We start from the raw sequence: 16038 nt of genomic DNA on the forward strand, positions 1-16038 counted from the left end.
GCGAGAGACCATCAGCTCTGGATCTAGCTGTGTCAGTCCAGTCCAAAATAGACTATGGTGTGTTCATCTTTTTTGCCTGTGCAAAGTGTATCTGTTAGTACAACCTTCAAAGGCAGGTAGGGGTTGATTTGTGGAGTGGGAGTTTGGGGCTGTTTAATTCTATTTCTGGTTTTGCAATTGATGCCCGAGCACTGTGTGCAAGTCAGAAGAAATGAACACAAATCAATAAATAATTGCAGCAGAGTTTCTTAACGAAGCTGGATGTTTCAGTGTAGAGATGTGATTGGCAAGGTCCTAATGCTGCCCTGGATACAATTAGGGTGACCAGATAGCAAGTTTTAAAAAATTGGGACACTTTTATTTTCGGGGGGATGAAGGTTTAGTTGCATATCTAAGACAAAGCCCCTAATATCAGGACGTCTGGTCACCGTAGGTAAAATAGAATGTGAAAGAAACAGTGTGAACAAGGTACTTCCCTGAGCGATGTTAAGTTACACTGACGTAAGCGCTTGTGCGCACAGCTCTCTGGTGGCAGGAGAGCTTCTGCTGACGGAGAAATGGGGTCGGGGCGTGGGGCCTTCCCCCGCCCACCCAGCGCTCTTGCCGGGGAGCGGGATCAGGACGCAGGGGCTTCCCGAGCTCCCTGGCAGGAGAGCTGGGTGGGAAGAGCGGGGCAAGACACCGTGCCCCGACCCTGCTCCCCAGTAGGAGCGGGTGGCGGGAGCGGGGTAAAGGCAGGGGACACCTAGTTTTTGTGGGGTCCCCCGATTGTCTGGGGTCCCTGGGCCTGTGGCTAATCCACCACTGCTTACACATGAGTATCACTTTACTTGTGTGTGTAGTGCCATTGACAGCATAAAATTAACTGCATGCATCAGTGTTTGCAAGATCAAGGCGTTAGTGTAGTGATTAGGAATTGGGTAGTACCTCTTTAAATAGTTTGGTAGCTCTCTAGTGGGCCTTTCTGTTATGGCAGAAGCCACCAGAACCTACCAGAGCCGCTCACACACAAGGGAATTTAAAATTTTTATTAAAGCTAATGTTAAAAAATTTATATAATACCTAGGTTAGGAAAAGAGTATCTGTACATCTGGGTATAGTGCTTAGATTATCCACAAATATAAAGTTAGTTTTTAAAAGTCATATGATACATAGAGTATATAAGCAGCAATAACCCAAATTTAGGTGAATAGATTTAACAGTACAGTTTAGATATTAGAATCCGAATACTCGCGTACATTGCTCATGAGAAGTTGTACAGAGATTTGGTTGTGGAAAGCAAAATGTATCAATGAGTGGAGATTGTCCCACAGTAATTAAGAATCAGATTGGTTGTCCATTTAGAAAATACAATCGGTGAGGAAAGTATTTGTTACTTTCCTGACTGCGCTTCTCAATGGCTACTACCCAGTTCCTGCACACTCTACTAAGCACGGAAGAGTGTCTTACAATCAGCTGCCTGGGATCTAGAGGCGAACACCACGAAGATCTCGCTCTTGTGTTTCTGTTTTAACAGGACAAGAGGAAGATGCCAGGTGTCCCTAATGGCACTGCTTGCCATACTGAGCCAGAACAGCACAGTGGACCCGAACTTGAACGAACAGGAAGGTTAGTGCGACCAGATTAAACATTCATCTGCCTCTCATTAAAGTTTGCCCTAGAGCTTCGCGAATAATAGATTTTTTTTGGGTTGGCACCTGTCTTTTTGTTGTGTTTGTACAGCACCTAGCGCGACAGGGGCCCTGACCTGCTAAGATAATACAAATAAATAATAATAATAATTTTTTAACAGTCAGGGCAAAAAAAGTTTCAAGTTGACACAAAACATTGTTTGGTCAATTGAAAAGTCTAGAACATTAATGTGGGGTTGAATGAAGTGTTTCGTTTAACTTGGAGCAATTGTTTTCACATGCGTGAATTTCTTAAAAATCAAAGTGAAGGAAATTTCTAAACAAAAAGGCCTTTTCAATTGAAAAATCAAAATATTTTGTTTCAGAAATGTGCTCATGGGGGAGAAAACGGATCTATGTGGGTCAATACTTGTCCTGAGACCACTTTAAAATGGAGAGGTGTATTATATTAGTTAATATAGTTGTTAATTAGTTATCAATTAGTTAATAGATAAGGTGCCCAGTATATGATGACGCTCCAGTCTAAGCAGAGTAGTTCCTGGATTTTGTGGGACCAGTCAAGCTTGTTGGAGCTCTTAACAAACAAAGAGCTCAGTGGAGCTCTTAACAAACACAAACGACAAGAATCGCTGAAGAGGACGGCTTAGTAAAGACAGTGTGTTTCCTGCACAAGGCAACGTGGTTTATGACCAGTAATGCATTGTATCTTGCATATCTGTAGGTAGGAACATTTGGATAAAGAGCCTTAATTTGAGTCAGATACCACAAGGATGCATTTTAATGATTAAAGGAAGAATATAAGCCTTAACAACAGAGCCGGTTGGAAAATGGGAAGGTTTTCTAAGGGAAAATTTTGACTTTTTGGCACAATATCGAAACCTAAATATTGTAACTGAAATATTTCCATTCAAAATGGTGCCTCGTGGGAGTTGTAGTTTGGGTGGCTTATGCTGCCATTCTCCTTTATGATTGGAGCTTTCTAGCTGGACTGCATCTCCCATGATGCACCACATTCTCCCCCTTTTGAGGGGAGTGGCTGCATCATAGCAATTCCTGGTGGTGGTGTAGCATGGGAGATGCAGTCCTGCCAGAGTGCCTGGCCTGTATAGGAGAATGGGAACATAAGGTAGTTGAACTACAATGCCCATGAGGCACTGCAGTGCCATTTTAAATAAAAATACTTAGGATTTCAGTATTACACAGAAAAGCTGAGATTTTTTTCAGCATTTTTTTAAACAAAAAGAAGGGGAGGGGGAAATCATTTTTTGTCAAAATTTTCCATGGAGGAAGGGGTAGCAAAACATAGAGGCAACTCTCATTAGCATGATATGGCTCTTTGTTTCTCTCTAGAGGCTAGACCATGTAGAGAGGTCCTGCAACTGTCCCCGATCTTCTGTGCTCATATGAACCCCTTTAGTGTAGTATCTGAGTATATCCCAATGACCACTGGTCCCTCTAAGCTGTGCGCGTGTGTGCACGCACACAGATCCTAAACCCCGCGCACACGGCGAAACACTGCACGCACGAATATTTGCACAGAAGTGCAAAAATTTGCACAGAAGAAATTTTTTGCGCACGCAGCCTGCCAAAATTAGAGGGAACATTGCCAATGACTAATGGGTTTTATCTTCCCAGCATCTCTGCTAGGCAGAGAAGGACTGTCGCCGTATTCCAGATGGGGAAATGAGACACATGATGCCTTAGGTGTCTTATCCACAGTCACGCGGGATGTTTTCTGGCTGAGCTGGGGATTGAGTGCGGTTCTTTCCCCATAGTCTAGTGGCTTATCCACCAGGCTATCGTACCTACCTATCTTTCCATCCTAATGGCTGGTTCTTTAGGTCAAGCGGTAGCAGCTAATGCTTTAAGATCTAGGGATCCTAGGTTTAATCACAACCAGGGGTGTTGTTGCATCCAGATTTCTCTCGCTGTGGGGTGAAAAAAATTATTTGAACAGCACTGGAACTCCTCATTATACTGGTGTTTGTATCACCGTAGCACCTAGTCAGGGACCAGGACCCCATTGTGCTAGGTGCGGTACATGTGAGTATAAAAATGATTGAAAACGTAACGCTGTTCATATGCCCAGTAATGCAGAAAATTTAATGTATAGCAGTAGTGGATAGAGCACTGGACTGTGGTTAACAGACCTGGGTTCTGTTCCCGGCTCTGCAACTGGCTTGTTGGGTGACTTCAGGCAAGTCGGTGCCCCTCTCTGTGCCTCAGTTTCCCCATCTTTAAATGGGGTTCCTGAAACTTACGACCTGTGTAAAGCACTTTAAGATCTGATGGAAAGCATTGGAGCTAGGCATCATTTCATTATGAATAGTGTCAGAGCAAGGCGTAGGGTGGCTTGCAACATAGAGACTTTACAGGACAGCATTGCTTGTCTCTTGTTAAAAACAAAACAAAACCTGCCATTCTTGTCCCCAATAGGGGGGAAAATATCTCCTTTTCTTTTCTTTTTTTTTGCAGGCTCTTTGGTGGTTTGATCATGGATGTGAAACGAAAAGCTCCTTGGTTCTGGAGTGACTTCAGGGATGCTCTGAGCTTGCAGTGCTTGGCGTCTTTCCTCTTCCTATATTGTGCCTGCATGTCCCCCGTGATTACCTTTGGGGGGCTGCTTGGAGAAGCGACCGACGGACAAATAGTAAGAATATTTTTTTTCTAATGCATAATGTATGATTCCCAGGAGAACAAGCTACATCAGAGAACACCAAGAGCAATAGGCATTGAATTTCACTGCTGCTAATATGTTCTGAGTTCTATTGATTTGCCTTCTGCTAGTTGATCCTTTAGGGGGCAGGTTTTCTCCACAACCCGGCAGGCTAGAAAATTTATTTATTTTTAAATGAAAGCTGAGATTCTCGTGTAATCACTTGACTCCAGGAGCTGGAGCTTTAAGAAACCCTACCAAATTTGATGCGGCTCGTGATAAACTCGTGAGAGTTGGCAACACGGACTGATTTGGTGGAACGATATCAATTCACATCAGCAAAGCCGCTGTCCCATGGAATTCCATGGCATGTGCTGCTTACGCTTCGGGCACGCGAACAAAGTGTAGCTTTCAATGCTTACATTTTCAAAGCTGTTATTCCACGGGGCAGCCCGTTCAGTTTGGATAGGTGAATAACCCTAACCTGGCAGAGTGATAGCTATTTAAAATTAAGATCCTGCTGGAGGTAGGATAAGAGGCATAGATAGAAGGTGATGGGTGTCCCTGTAAAACTCTCAGGGTACATCTACACTTATTTGGAGCTGGAGGTGTAGATTCTAGCTGGAGGAGGCCAATCCGTGCTAGCTCTGATTGAGTTAGTGTGCTAAAAACCGAGTGTAGCTGTTGTAATAGGAGGGGCAGCAGGGGCTAGCCGCTGTGGGCACGAGTCCAATGTCTTTCGTAATTTGGTTTCCCATTGCCCTGCGTTAGACCGTACAACTCCTCGTCTTGTCTTTGCCGGTGTTACTATCTCCCCGCACTCCCACAGGTTGTGTATTTATGTAAAGGTTCGCAAGAATGTGCCATGAGCCCACGCCACTTTCATTCAGCACTATGCATGTGTTCTTTTATATGCAGGCCCTCTCAGAGGTCCAGAGAGGCCCAGGCCACTTCCAGCTTTTGAGGCCCCTAGCCATGATAAAAATAAAAAATGATGACAAGTGGTCTAATCTTGTGTAAGATATTTTTATTAATATTTATGAACATTTTAAACTCTAATATGACAAAATCTATATCAGTTAACAAAAAAATTATGTCTTTTACCAAATCACATCTCTTATTTCCTTAAATTTGCAGCTCTAAGCTGAGAGAGCGTGTCACATTCTGGTCTGATAGGGATGCACATAAAAACAAGTTGCAAAACTTATCAAATGCCAAAAAATTAAAAAGAGTCTAAATTTGAGGCCCCCTTTGAGCTTGAGGCCCAGGCCAAATGGCTCTCCTGGGGCCCCCCCCCCCAGATTGGCCCTGCATTTTGCAGTCATGGGATAGAGTCCAGAACCCCCCAAATTGTATAAAATCTTAAGGAAGGAAGAGGCATTTGCAGATTTTATTCACTAAATCCAATACACTGCAATCCATAAACAATACTCATCCCTAGCTCTTATCTGGCACTTTTCATCAGTAGCCCTCAAAGCACTTTACAAAGAGGGCGTTATCATTATCTCCATTGTACAGATGGGAAAATTGAGGCAGTGTATTTCGTTCCATCAAAAGGAATATAGGACTGGGAAGAACCTCCTTGGTCGCTGAGTAAAGTCCCTTAGTACTACATCCATGTACGTATTGCTATTTAGTAATGTAAAATCCAAGCAAAGAGACGCAAATTGAGATTTTCAAACCAACTAAGGGAGTTGGGTGCCGGATTCCCATTAAAAATCTGTCCGGGTGTTAGTGGAGAATTCAAGTGATTATTTTCAAAAGAGACTAAGGCCACGTACAGCGCTCTGGCAGCGTATACTCAGCTTACAATGGTGTGAATATAGTTTACGCCCACGCTTATGCACTGACAGAGCAGTGTGAAGTGGATTAAGTGTAAATGAGATTCAGACCCAATGTGTGTAAAACTTAAAGATGGAGGAATATTTATCTGTTTGTTTTTAACTTCAGAGTGCAATAGAATCCTTATTTGGCGCCTCGATGACTGGAGTTGTGTACTCTCTGTTCGCTGGACAGCCCCTCACTATCTTAGGAAGTACCGGACCGGTGTTGGTGTTTGAAAAGATTTTGTTCAAGTTCTGCAAGTAAGGCGTGTGCTCTTTAGAATGTACAGAATTGACCCAGGTGGCAGATTAAAAGAATAACAGGGTGTAAAATACAGTTTTATTTCCTCCTGGCAAAGAAAACAGTGCTGCTTTCATGAGCGATGGTGTAAGACTGGAATAGTTTGAATAGATTTAATCAAAATTGGAACGGTGAACAATATGCTGACTTTCATGAGCCGTGAATGGGTCGCTCATATACTTAAAGTTACCGTACATTCTCAAGTTCCTGGCCCCCATCCCCAAATGCTTGTTTGTCTCATCCACTTCATATGTCTTGTCTTTTAGGTCTGGATCCTGGAAATACTTATGCACATGCTTAACTTCAAGCATTTAACTAATAGAGCTGATGGAAAAGTGGTTCCCCCATAGAGAATATTGATTGTTGGGTAGAAATTTGAATACTGAAAAATTTTGTCCAAAAAGTGAAATCTTTCATTTTTGGCTGAAATATTTCGGTTTCCAAGCATTCAGTTTTTTGACAAAAACCTCAAATTTTCTGCAGAAAGCAGAAGCTTTAAAAAAAATTCATAGGAAATTTTCCATCCGAAAAAATTTCCATTGAAAGAAAAGTGGATTTCCAACCAGCCATAGTAACTAGTTCCATTGGATTTAAGGACTGTACATTCTTAATGTTATGCCTGTGTGTGTTTGAAGACTGATCTCTTAAGGGCAAGGACTGAAATTTTAATATAGAAGTGTACAGTGCCTGGCTTAATTGGGCCGTTGCTAGGTTGATTAATTAATAATAAATAATAAATAATAGATTTGAGCTCTTCTCTGCCTGGTCTAAACCCTTGACTGGTGGTAGTTGGCCTGGAGAGCTATGATGCACTAAATTGGTCCTCGTAAGAGTGTTAATGTGTGAATAAAGTGTCCTGTGCCATTCACTGAAAACTGTGCACCTCTTTGCTTATTCTGACCTTTGGCGCGTGTCCCTGGCTCCTTTTTGCAGAGACTACGCACTCTCCTACCTTTCCCTGAGAACGAGTATTGGATTGTGGACTGCTTTCCTGTGCATCGTCCTTGTGGCAACAGACTCCAGCTCCCTAGTACGCTACATCACTCGCTTTACTGAAGAAGCGTTTGCTTCTCTGATCTGTATCATTTTCATCTACGAAGCTCTAGAGAAACTGATTAAGCTAGGGGCAACCTACCCCGTCCACATGCACAGCCAGCTCGACCACCTTACCTTCTACTAGTAAGTTCATCTTGTGGGTTTTTTTTCCCCCTCCTTTTCTAAAGCTACTCTCAAACAGGACAGTAAGATGCTGATTCAGCAAAGTATGTGCCTAAGCCCAACCCTGTTTAACAAAGCATTTAAGCACACATTTAATTCCCATTGACTTCAGCAGGATTGCAGCACCTTGCTGAATAAGAAAGGTTTAAACATGTGGTTAGATGAAGATGATCTAGCGCAGCGTTTCTCACCCTTTTTTGATAACAGAGACCAGCTTGTTGCCTTCCTAAGCTCTGTCAGGGAGATCTCGGGGACCGGCACTGGTCCATGGATAAGAACATAACAGCCATATTGGGTGAGACCAAAGGTCCATCTAGCCCAGTATCCTGTCTTCCAACAGTGGCCAATGCCAGGTGCCCCAGAGGGAATGAACAGAACAGGGAGTCATCAAGTGATCCATCCCGTCACCCATTCCCAGCTTCTGGCAAACGGAGGCTAGGGACACCATCCCTGCCCATCCTGGCTAATAGCCATTGATGGACCTATCCTCCATGAATTTATCTAGTTCTTTTTTGATCCCTGTTATATAGTCTTGGCCTTCACAACATCCTCTGGCAAGGAGTTCCACAGGTTGACTGTACTGTGTGTGAAAAAATACGTCCTTTTGTTTGTTTTAAACCTGCTGCCTATAAATTTTATGTGGTGGCCCCTAGTTCTTGTGTTATGAGAAGGAGTAAATAACACTTCCTTATTTACTTTCTCCACACCAGTCATGATTTTATAGACCTCTTTCATATCCCCCCTTAGTCATCTCTTTTCCAAGCTGAAAAGTCCCAGTTTTATTAGTCTCTCCTCATACGGAAGCTGTTCCATACCCGTAATCATTTTTGTTGCCCTTTTCTGAACCTTTTCCAATTCCAATATATCTCTTTTGAGATGGGGTGACCACATCTGCACACAGTATTCAAGATTATGGCATACTACAGATTTATATAGAGGCAATATGATATTTTTTGTCTTCTTATCTATCCCTTGCTTAATGATTCCCAATATTCTGTTTGCTTTTTTGGCTGCCGCTGCACATTGAGTGGATATTTTCAGAGAATTATCCACTGACTCCACAATCTCTTTCCTGAGTGGTAACAGCTAATTTAGACCCTATAGCAAGGCGCAACTCACCAGTGCAGCACCTCCCGCTGGTCATCCTGGGAATTCTCTCTCCAGCCTCTGGAGCGCCTCTGTAGGCCAGTGTCATGCTTGCTTCAGGCCCCCCCGTGTCCCTCCCAGACCCAGTGTCCCTCTACATCAGGGTTCTGCCCCCTGTAGTACCCCCACAATCTGGGTCTCCCCCTCTCCAGTGAATCCCCATCCTCTATCCCCACCTTGCCTCAGCAGCTACTGCCAGTCCTCATCTAGCCCCCGGCACACTGGGGCAGACTACCGTCTACACTACTCATCATTAGCAAGGAGGGTTTAGACCTGCTGCCTTTACCTAACTTTGGGCTGCCCCTCTGCAACCCCAGTACCTGCTTTAGGCCTTCAGCAAGGCCTGCAGGCTGGGGGTTTTCCAGCCTGGAGCTCCCTAGCTCCTCTGGCCTTTCCCTAGCCCTGCTTCACTCTGGGCACCCTAGTGAGCTCCAAAGCAGCCAGGCCCTTCTCTCTTCACAGCTAGCAAGAGACTACTTGAGCTCCTGGCTCATAGTCTTTTATAAGGCCAGCTGTGGCCTGATTGGGGCGTGGCCCCAGCTGTGGCTGCCTTCCCCATCAGCCTAGCCTTTGGCTCGCAGCCCCAGCCCTCTCCCAGGGCTGGCTGTAACCCTTTCAGGCCCGGAGTGGGTGATCACCCCGCTACAGACCCCATCATTTCATATGTATAGTTGGGATTACGTTTTCCAATGTGCATTACTTTGCACTTATCAACATTGAATTTCATCTGCTATTTTGTTGCCCAGTCACCCAGGTCTGAGAGATCCTTTTGTAGCTCTTCGCAGTCTGCCGGGACTTAACTATCTTGAGTACTTTTGTATCATCTGCAAATTTTGCCACCTCAGTGTTTACCCCTTTTCCCAGATCATTTGTGAATATGTTGCATAGGACTGGGTCCAGTACAGACCCCTGAGGGACACGACTATTTACCTCTCTTCATTCTGAAAACTGATCATTTATTCCTACCCTTTGTTTCCTGTCTTTTAACTGGTTACCAATCTATGAGAGGACCTTCCATCTTATCCCATGACTGCTTACTTTGCTTAAGAGCCTTTGGTGAGGGACCTTGTAAAAGGCTTTCTGAAAATCTAAATGCACTATATCCACTGGATCCCCCTTGTCCACATGCTTATTGACCCCCTCAAATAATTCTAGTAGATTGGTGAGGCATGATTTCCCTTTACAAAAACCATGTTGTCTATTCCCCAACAAATTATGTTCATCTATGTGTCTGACAATTTTGTTCTTTACTGTAGTTTCAACCAGTTTGCCCGGTACTGAAGTCAGGCTTCCTGGCCTGTAATTGCTGGGGTCACCTCTAGAGCCCTTTCTAAAAATTGGCATCACATTAGCTATCCTCCAGTTGTTTGGTACAGAAGCTGATTTAAATGAAAGGTTACAGTCGACAGTTAGTAGTTCTGCAATTTCACATTTGAGTTCCTTCAGAACTCTTTGGTGAATCCCATCTAGTCCTGGTGACTTATTACTGTTTAATAAAAATTAGGATCTAGTGGATAGAACAATGGGCTGGGGTTCATGAGACCCAACTTCAGTTGCTAGCTACTCCTGAATAGCTCCCTGTGTGGACATTCTTATTCCAGAATCCACTTTGGAAGTGGATTAAGAACATTCCAGAATAAGTGTCCACACACTGTGTTGTTCAGGATTAGCTATTTTGCTTTGAAGGTACATCCTGCCTTTTTCTGGAACAGCTGTCGACAAGCCCTCTGCATCAGGCTTTCTGTGTGACCCTGGGAGAATCACTTAATGTGCCTGTAATAATTCTTCTCTGTCTCTCGGGGGAGTTGGGAGGATCAAATCCACCAGTGATTGTAAGATGCTCAGATATGATGGTGAAGGCCACAGAAGTGTCAGGAGTTGAATTTAAGCACATGCTTAAGTGCTTTGTTGGATTGGATCTTAATGCAGGGACTAAGCTTCTTGAACTCCAGCTGACATAATGTGTGACTGTTTAGTGGTAAAGCGCAGAGATGTGCCACAGAGGTGTGGGAACTTTTGAACAGGGAATCCACCAACACCTCGAAACCACTGGCATTTTGCTATGTACTTTGAGAGCATTATAATGGTCTAGTGGTTCGGGCACTGGGCAGGGAGTCAGGAGACCTGCGTTCAGGAGCCCTTGAACAAGCCCCTTCCCCGCTCTCTGCCTCAGTTTCCCCATCTGCACAGTGTGGATAATGGTACATATTTCGCTTTGGAGGTGCTGGTTGTGCCTCTGTAATGGAGGCTGAGCTCAGTTTTGCTCTTAACCCTTTTTGTTTTTGGGCTTAATCCTAAGAATACAGCATATCTTCCCCCAAAATTAAAAGCGAAGTATAATTATTATGCAACGAGGTTCTGTTATCGCTGAGGAGTTCCCCTCTTTTGATACTTTAACCCTAATATGTTTTCTTTGCTCTTAGCTGTAAATGTGCTGCTCCTGACAATCCCAGCAATCAAACCCTACAGTTCTGGAGCGACAGGAAGATTGTCCCTTCTGCGATTGAGTGGGCAAACCTCACTGTCAGTGTAAGTGCTTGGGCCTTTGTGCTCTTATCTGTGGCATATTACAGATCTAGGGTGACCAGATGTCCCGATTTTATAGGGACAATGCTGATATTTGGGGCTTTGTCTTCTATAGGTGCCTATTACCCTCTGTCCCAATTTTTCACACTTGCAGTATGGTCACCGTATACAGATCAGAAGGGAGCAGAAGGGTGTCAAGGTCCAAATAACCATCATGTCACACTCCCGCTAACGTTAGCTCTGCCTTTTCGTGCTGCTAATTGTTACTTATGTCCCCTAAGTTACCCCAGGCCTCAAACCGTAATATTACTACTGTAATAGAAATAATGCAGTTCAGATTCTTGTGAGTTTAAAATTAAGGTTGGCTGGAAAACAGGAATTCTCTTTTGCAAAAAATGTCAAGGTTTCAGCATTTGTTTTCACCGCAATGAAACGGAAACCTTTCACCGTTTCCTGTGAATACGAGAGAGAGAGAGAGCAAGCGAGCCTAAGGCCTGCTCTGCAATAGCTTGGTGGTTACAGTGCTCACCTGGCCTAGGGGAGACCTGTTCTACCTGATATGGAGGAGAGATGAACCTGGGTCTCCAGGTGAGTGTCATAACAGCTGGAATATATAGTCAGAATCTCTGTTGGGGCTGCTGCACTTTGTATAAATAAAACCTTCCGCCAGAAAATAATGGGACAGAGGGAGACTGAGTCTAGCCTGGTGGTTAGGATGCTTACCTAGCATGTGGGAGTTTCAAGTCCTTGCTTTGTCTATCACCCAGCTGAGTGCCCTAGTCCCCAGGCCATTGGCTATTCAGGGGTCACTCCCCTGACATCCCATCCAGGTTCTGTGAAAATGTTGCCGAAACTAACCCCTTCCTACCAAAAGTTATAGTTGGCATTTTTTGATGGAAAAACATTTTGTCAAAAATTTCCTGACCAGCCCGAGTTTAAATGCTTGGGACCAGCATTCTCTTGGCCAGGGGAGGTGATCATCCGCAAAGACCCAAGCAGTAAATGCAGCCTGCCTATGCCCTTGATTTAGGAAAGCATCTGTGTTCAGGAAAGCAATCCTGTGCTCGGCTCTAAGTCCACACTTACGTCTCATTGAAGTCAATGGGACATAAGCGCACGCTTAAAGTTAAGAACGTGCGCAAGTGCTCTCCTGATCTGGGGCCTCATTACTCCAAGCCCGGGACTCGGATTCAGTAATGTGCTTAAGCATATCGCTTTCTTTAAGCGTGTGAGATGGGGAACTGCTTAAAGCTAGGTGTGTGTTTAAGTCCCTTATTGGAATCGGGGACCCTGTGTGGAACATAGAGGTCTTTTCCCAAAATCTTCTGATCACTTCATGTGGGTTTTTCCATGAGAACTCACTTCTCCTTCCATCATTATCATTGACTTAACCCTCCTTTCCATCCCTCTCTCGCCTTCCCTGAATTCTTCCTTTTTCTGTGAGAGGTTTCAGAGTGGTAGCCGTGTTAGTCTGTATCAGGAAAAAGGAATGAGGAGTCCTTGTGGTACCTTAGAGACTAACATTTATTTGGGCATAAGCTTTCGTGGGCTAAAACCCACTTCATCGGATGCATGCAGTGGAAAATACAGTAGGAAGATATATATATATATATACAGAGAACATGAACAAATGGGTGTTGCCATACCAACTGTAACAAGACTAATCAATTAACCTTCTTGTCAACTGTTTGAAATGGGCCATCCTGATTATCACTACAAAAGTTTTTTTTCTCCTGCTGATACTAGCCCACCTTAATTGATTAGCCTTGTTAGAATTGGTATGGCAACACCCATTTGTTCATGTTCTCTGTATATATATATATATCTTCCTACTGTATTTTCCACTGCATGCATCCGATGAAGTGGGTTTTAGCCCACAAAAACTTATACCCAAATAAATTGGTTAGTCTCTTAAGATGCCGCAAGGACTCCTCTTTCTTTTTGCTGATACAGACTAACACGGCTACCACTCTGAAACCTTTCTTTTTTCTATGAGGTCTCGTGGATGAAAGCAGCATTCACAGTTTTGAGGATGTGCCTTTGATTTACAGTTCAGCGTTACGTTGGGTTTAGTTCTCTGTTCATAAGAATGGCCATGCTGGGTCAGAGCAATGGTCCATCTAGCCCTGTATCCTGGCTTCCGACAGTTGCCAATGCCAGGTGCCCCAGAGGGAATGACTAGAACAGGCTGTCATTGAGTGATCTGTCTCTGTTATCCAGCCCCAGCTTCTGGCAGTCAAAGGCTAGGGATTGCATCCCTGATCATCTTGGCTAACAGCCATTGATGGACCAATCCTTCATGAATTTATCTAATTATCTAATTCTGTTTTGAACTCCCATTATACTTTTGGCCTTTACAACATCCCCTGGCAGTGAGTTCCACAGGTTGACTGTGCGTTGTGTAAAGTAATACTTCCTTTTGTTTGTTTTAAACCTGCTGCCTATTCACTCCTTAATGCACCCTAACTTACCCCATGCTTGTTCGATGGCCATTGTGCAGCGAGTAGGCATCTCCACTGGTAGCTGACAGTTTAAATGCATTTTACTGGTAATGTCTAAGCCTGCACCTATGAGGATTTGACTCTGTGAGCCAGGTCAGAGCTGGGAGGGGAGGTTGGAGGAGCCCTGCCTGAGCAAGCAAATCTGAAGAGTATGACTGCCCTGGGCAGGCGTAATGCCTCAGGAGGGCTAGTGCCCGTACAGCCAACCCCAAATGGTGAGCAATCATGAGTCCAGTCCCCTGAAAAACCATGAGCAAAAAAAATCACAAGACTTGCAATAACATCGTAAGACTTGGCAACAGTGCCCCATGCTCAGGAGCAGCAGGGACTGCACCGGTTCTGTAGCTATATAGCCTGCATTTCCTCTAGCGTTGGCTCGGTAGCCTGCTGATGCTAGCAGGGGACGATTCCTAGCTAGCTTCCTGTGGGACCTGGAGCAATGTTGTGTCTCTTTGCCTCCCCACAATTTCCTTGACCCATTAGGTGACAGACTGCAGCCGCTTCGTGCGTGAGCTCTCCCTGCCCTTTCAGCACTCTAGCGCACGCTACAGGGCAACCCCAATATAGCCCGTATTCTGCTAGCAATTTGTGATGTAAAACATTATTGCATTTTTTTTTGAGGGGGTAGTTTTTAAATAAAGCCGGTGTCGTTACCACTCTATTAAGATCACATGCACTTTGGCAGGACTGTAATGCTGTCAGCTGTTTTTCCATTACATTTCCATTACTGTTTTTCCATTAGTAAACAGCACTGTTTGCACAAATTAGGTCATTAGTGCAACGATTCAGGTAAAAAGAACAGGAGGACTTGTGGCACCTTAGACACTAACAAATTTATTAGAGCATAAGCTTTCGTGAGCTACAGCTCACTTCATCGGATGTCATGCTAGATGAGTTCTTGGTTACCCAAGGTTAATAAGTGACTTAAGGCATAAGCATGCCAATGATTAGGAAGAGATTGTCAAAAGAGGTGGACGCTACAGCTGGTCCAAAAAATTTTGTCCAAACAGGTTTCTATCTGAAAATTCCACTTTGATGCAACTTACGTTTTCTGTGAAATTATATTTGCAGTAAAATTTCACTTCGAAAAAAAGAAAAGGAAAAAAACAGAACACATTGAAATGTCCCCGGTTTGATATATTTAGAACAAAAGCTTTTATTTTTGTTTGTTTCAAATTTATTTTTCATTTTGAAACCTACTTTATTTTGTGTAAAAAATAAAAATACATTTTTAAAAGTGCTCAGAATCGAAACAAAACCTTTCAGATTTATTGAACGTTTCGAATGACCCCCACAAAATAATTTTTTTTAAGAATCTCATTTTGCGAAAAATTTTAAAATTTTTGGCTTTTTGTCATGGTTTGGAACCTTTTTTTTTTTTTCCCCCCCCTTTTTTCTCAACATTCCAAAATGTTTCACAGGGACAGAAAATCCATTTTCTGACCGGTTTCAGAGTAACAGCCGTGTTAGTCTGTATTTGCAAAAAGAAAAGGAGTACTTGTGGCACCTTAGAGACTAACCAATTTATTTGAGCATGAGCTTTCGTGAGCTACAGCTCACTTCATCGGATGCATACTGTGGAAATTGCAGAAGACATTATTATTTACACAGACACCATGAAACAATACCTCCTCCCACCCCACTCTCCTGCTGGTAATAGCTTATCTAAAGTGATCATCAAGAAGGGCCATTTCCAGCACAAATCCAGGTTTTCTCACCCTCCGCCCCCCCCCCCCCCCAGACAAACTCACTCTCTTGCTGGTAATAGCCCATCCAAAGTGACCACTCTCTTCACAATGTGTATGATAATCAAGGTGGGCCATTTCCTGCAGGAATCCAGGTTCTCTCACCCCCTCACCCCCCTCCAAAAACCACACACACAAACTCACTCTCCTGCTGGTAATAGCCTATCCAACGTGACCACTCTCCTTACAACGTGCATGAAAATCAAGGTGGGCCATTTCCAGCACAAATACAGGTTTTCTCACCCCCCCCCACCCCCATACACACACAAACTTACTCTCCTGCTGGTAATAGCCTATCCAAAATGACCACTCTCCTTACAACGTGCATGAAAATCAAGGTGGGCCATTTCCAGCACAAATCCTGACCAGCTCTAGTCAGCAGATTGGGTGCTGAGCTGTTTTGAAAATCTGGCCCTACGTGTCATGACAGGAACCGTGGAGCGATGAACGCTTTTGAAAACGTGACCCCAAGAGATGACTCTCATCTGTTA

At 43.9% G+C, this 16038-nt stretch overlaps 1 protein-coding gene across 9 annotated transcripts in view; it reads left to right on the forward strand.

Moving 5' to 3' along the window:
• SLC4A8 (solute carrier family 4 member 8) overlaps window positions 1-16038 on the forward strand; it is a 77582-nt gene that overhangs the window by 41248 nt on the left and 20296 nt on the right. For 7 of the 9 annotated variants that reach the window (XR_006286759.1, XM_037884090.2, XM_043533074.1 and 4 more), the window contains 5 exons: window positions 1517-1608; window positions 4107-4281; window positions 6238-6371; window positions 7345-7590; window positions 11199-11304. Coding sequence is in view for 8 of the 9 variants with exons in the window: in XM_037884090.2 (XP_037740018.1) it covers window positions 1517-1608; window positions 4107-4281; window positions 6238-6371; window positions 7345-7590; window positions 11199-11304 (753 nt within the window). In the remaining variant the exon portion in view is untranslated. The remainder of the gene's footprint in view (window positions 1-1516; window positions 1609-4106; window positions 4282-6237; window positions 6372-7344; window positions 7591-11198; window positions 11305-16038) is intronic. The other 2 variants (XM_043533076.1, XM_043533077.1) reach the window with 1 other exon arrangement.

The sequence above is a fragment of the Chelonia mydas genome, chromosome 20, assembly GCF_015237465.2.
Source record: "Chelonia mydas isolate rCheMyd1 chromosome 20, rCheMyd1.pri.v2, whole genome shotgun sequence".
In the NCBI taxonomy this organism is placed as follows: Eukaryota; Metazoa; Chordata; order Testudines; family Cheloniidae; genus Chelonia; species Chelonia mydas.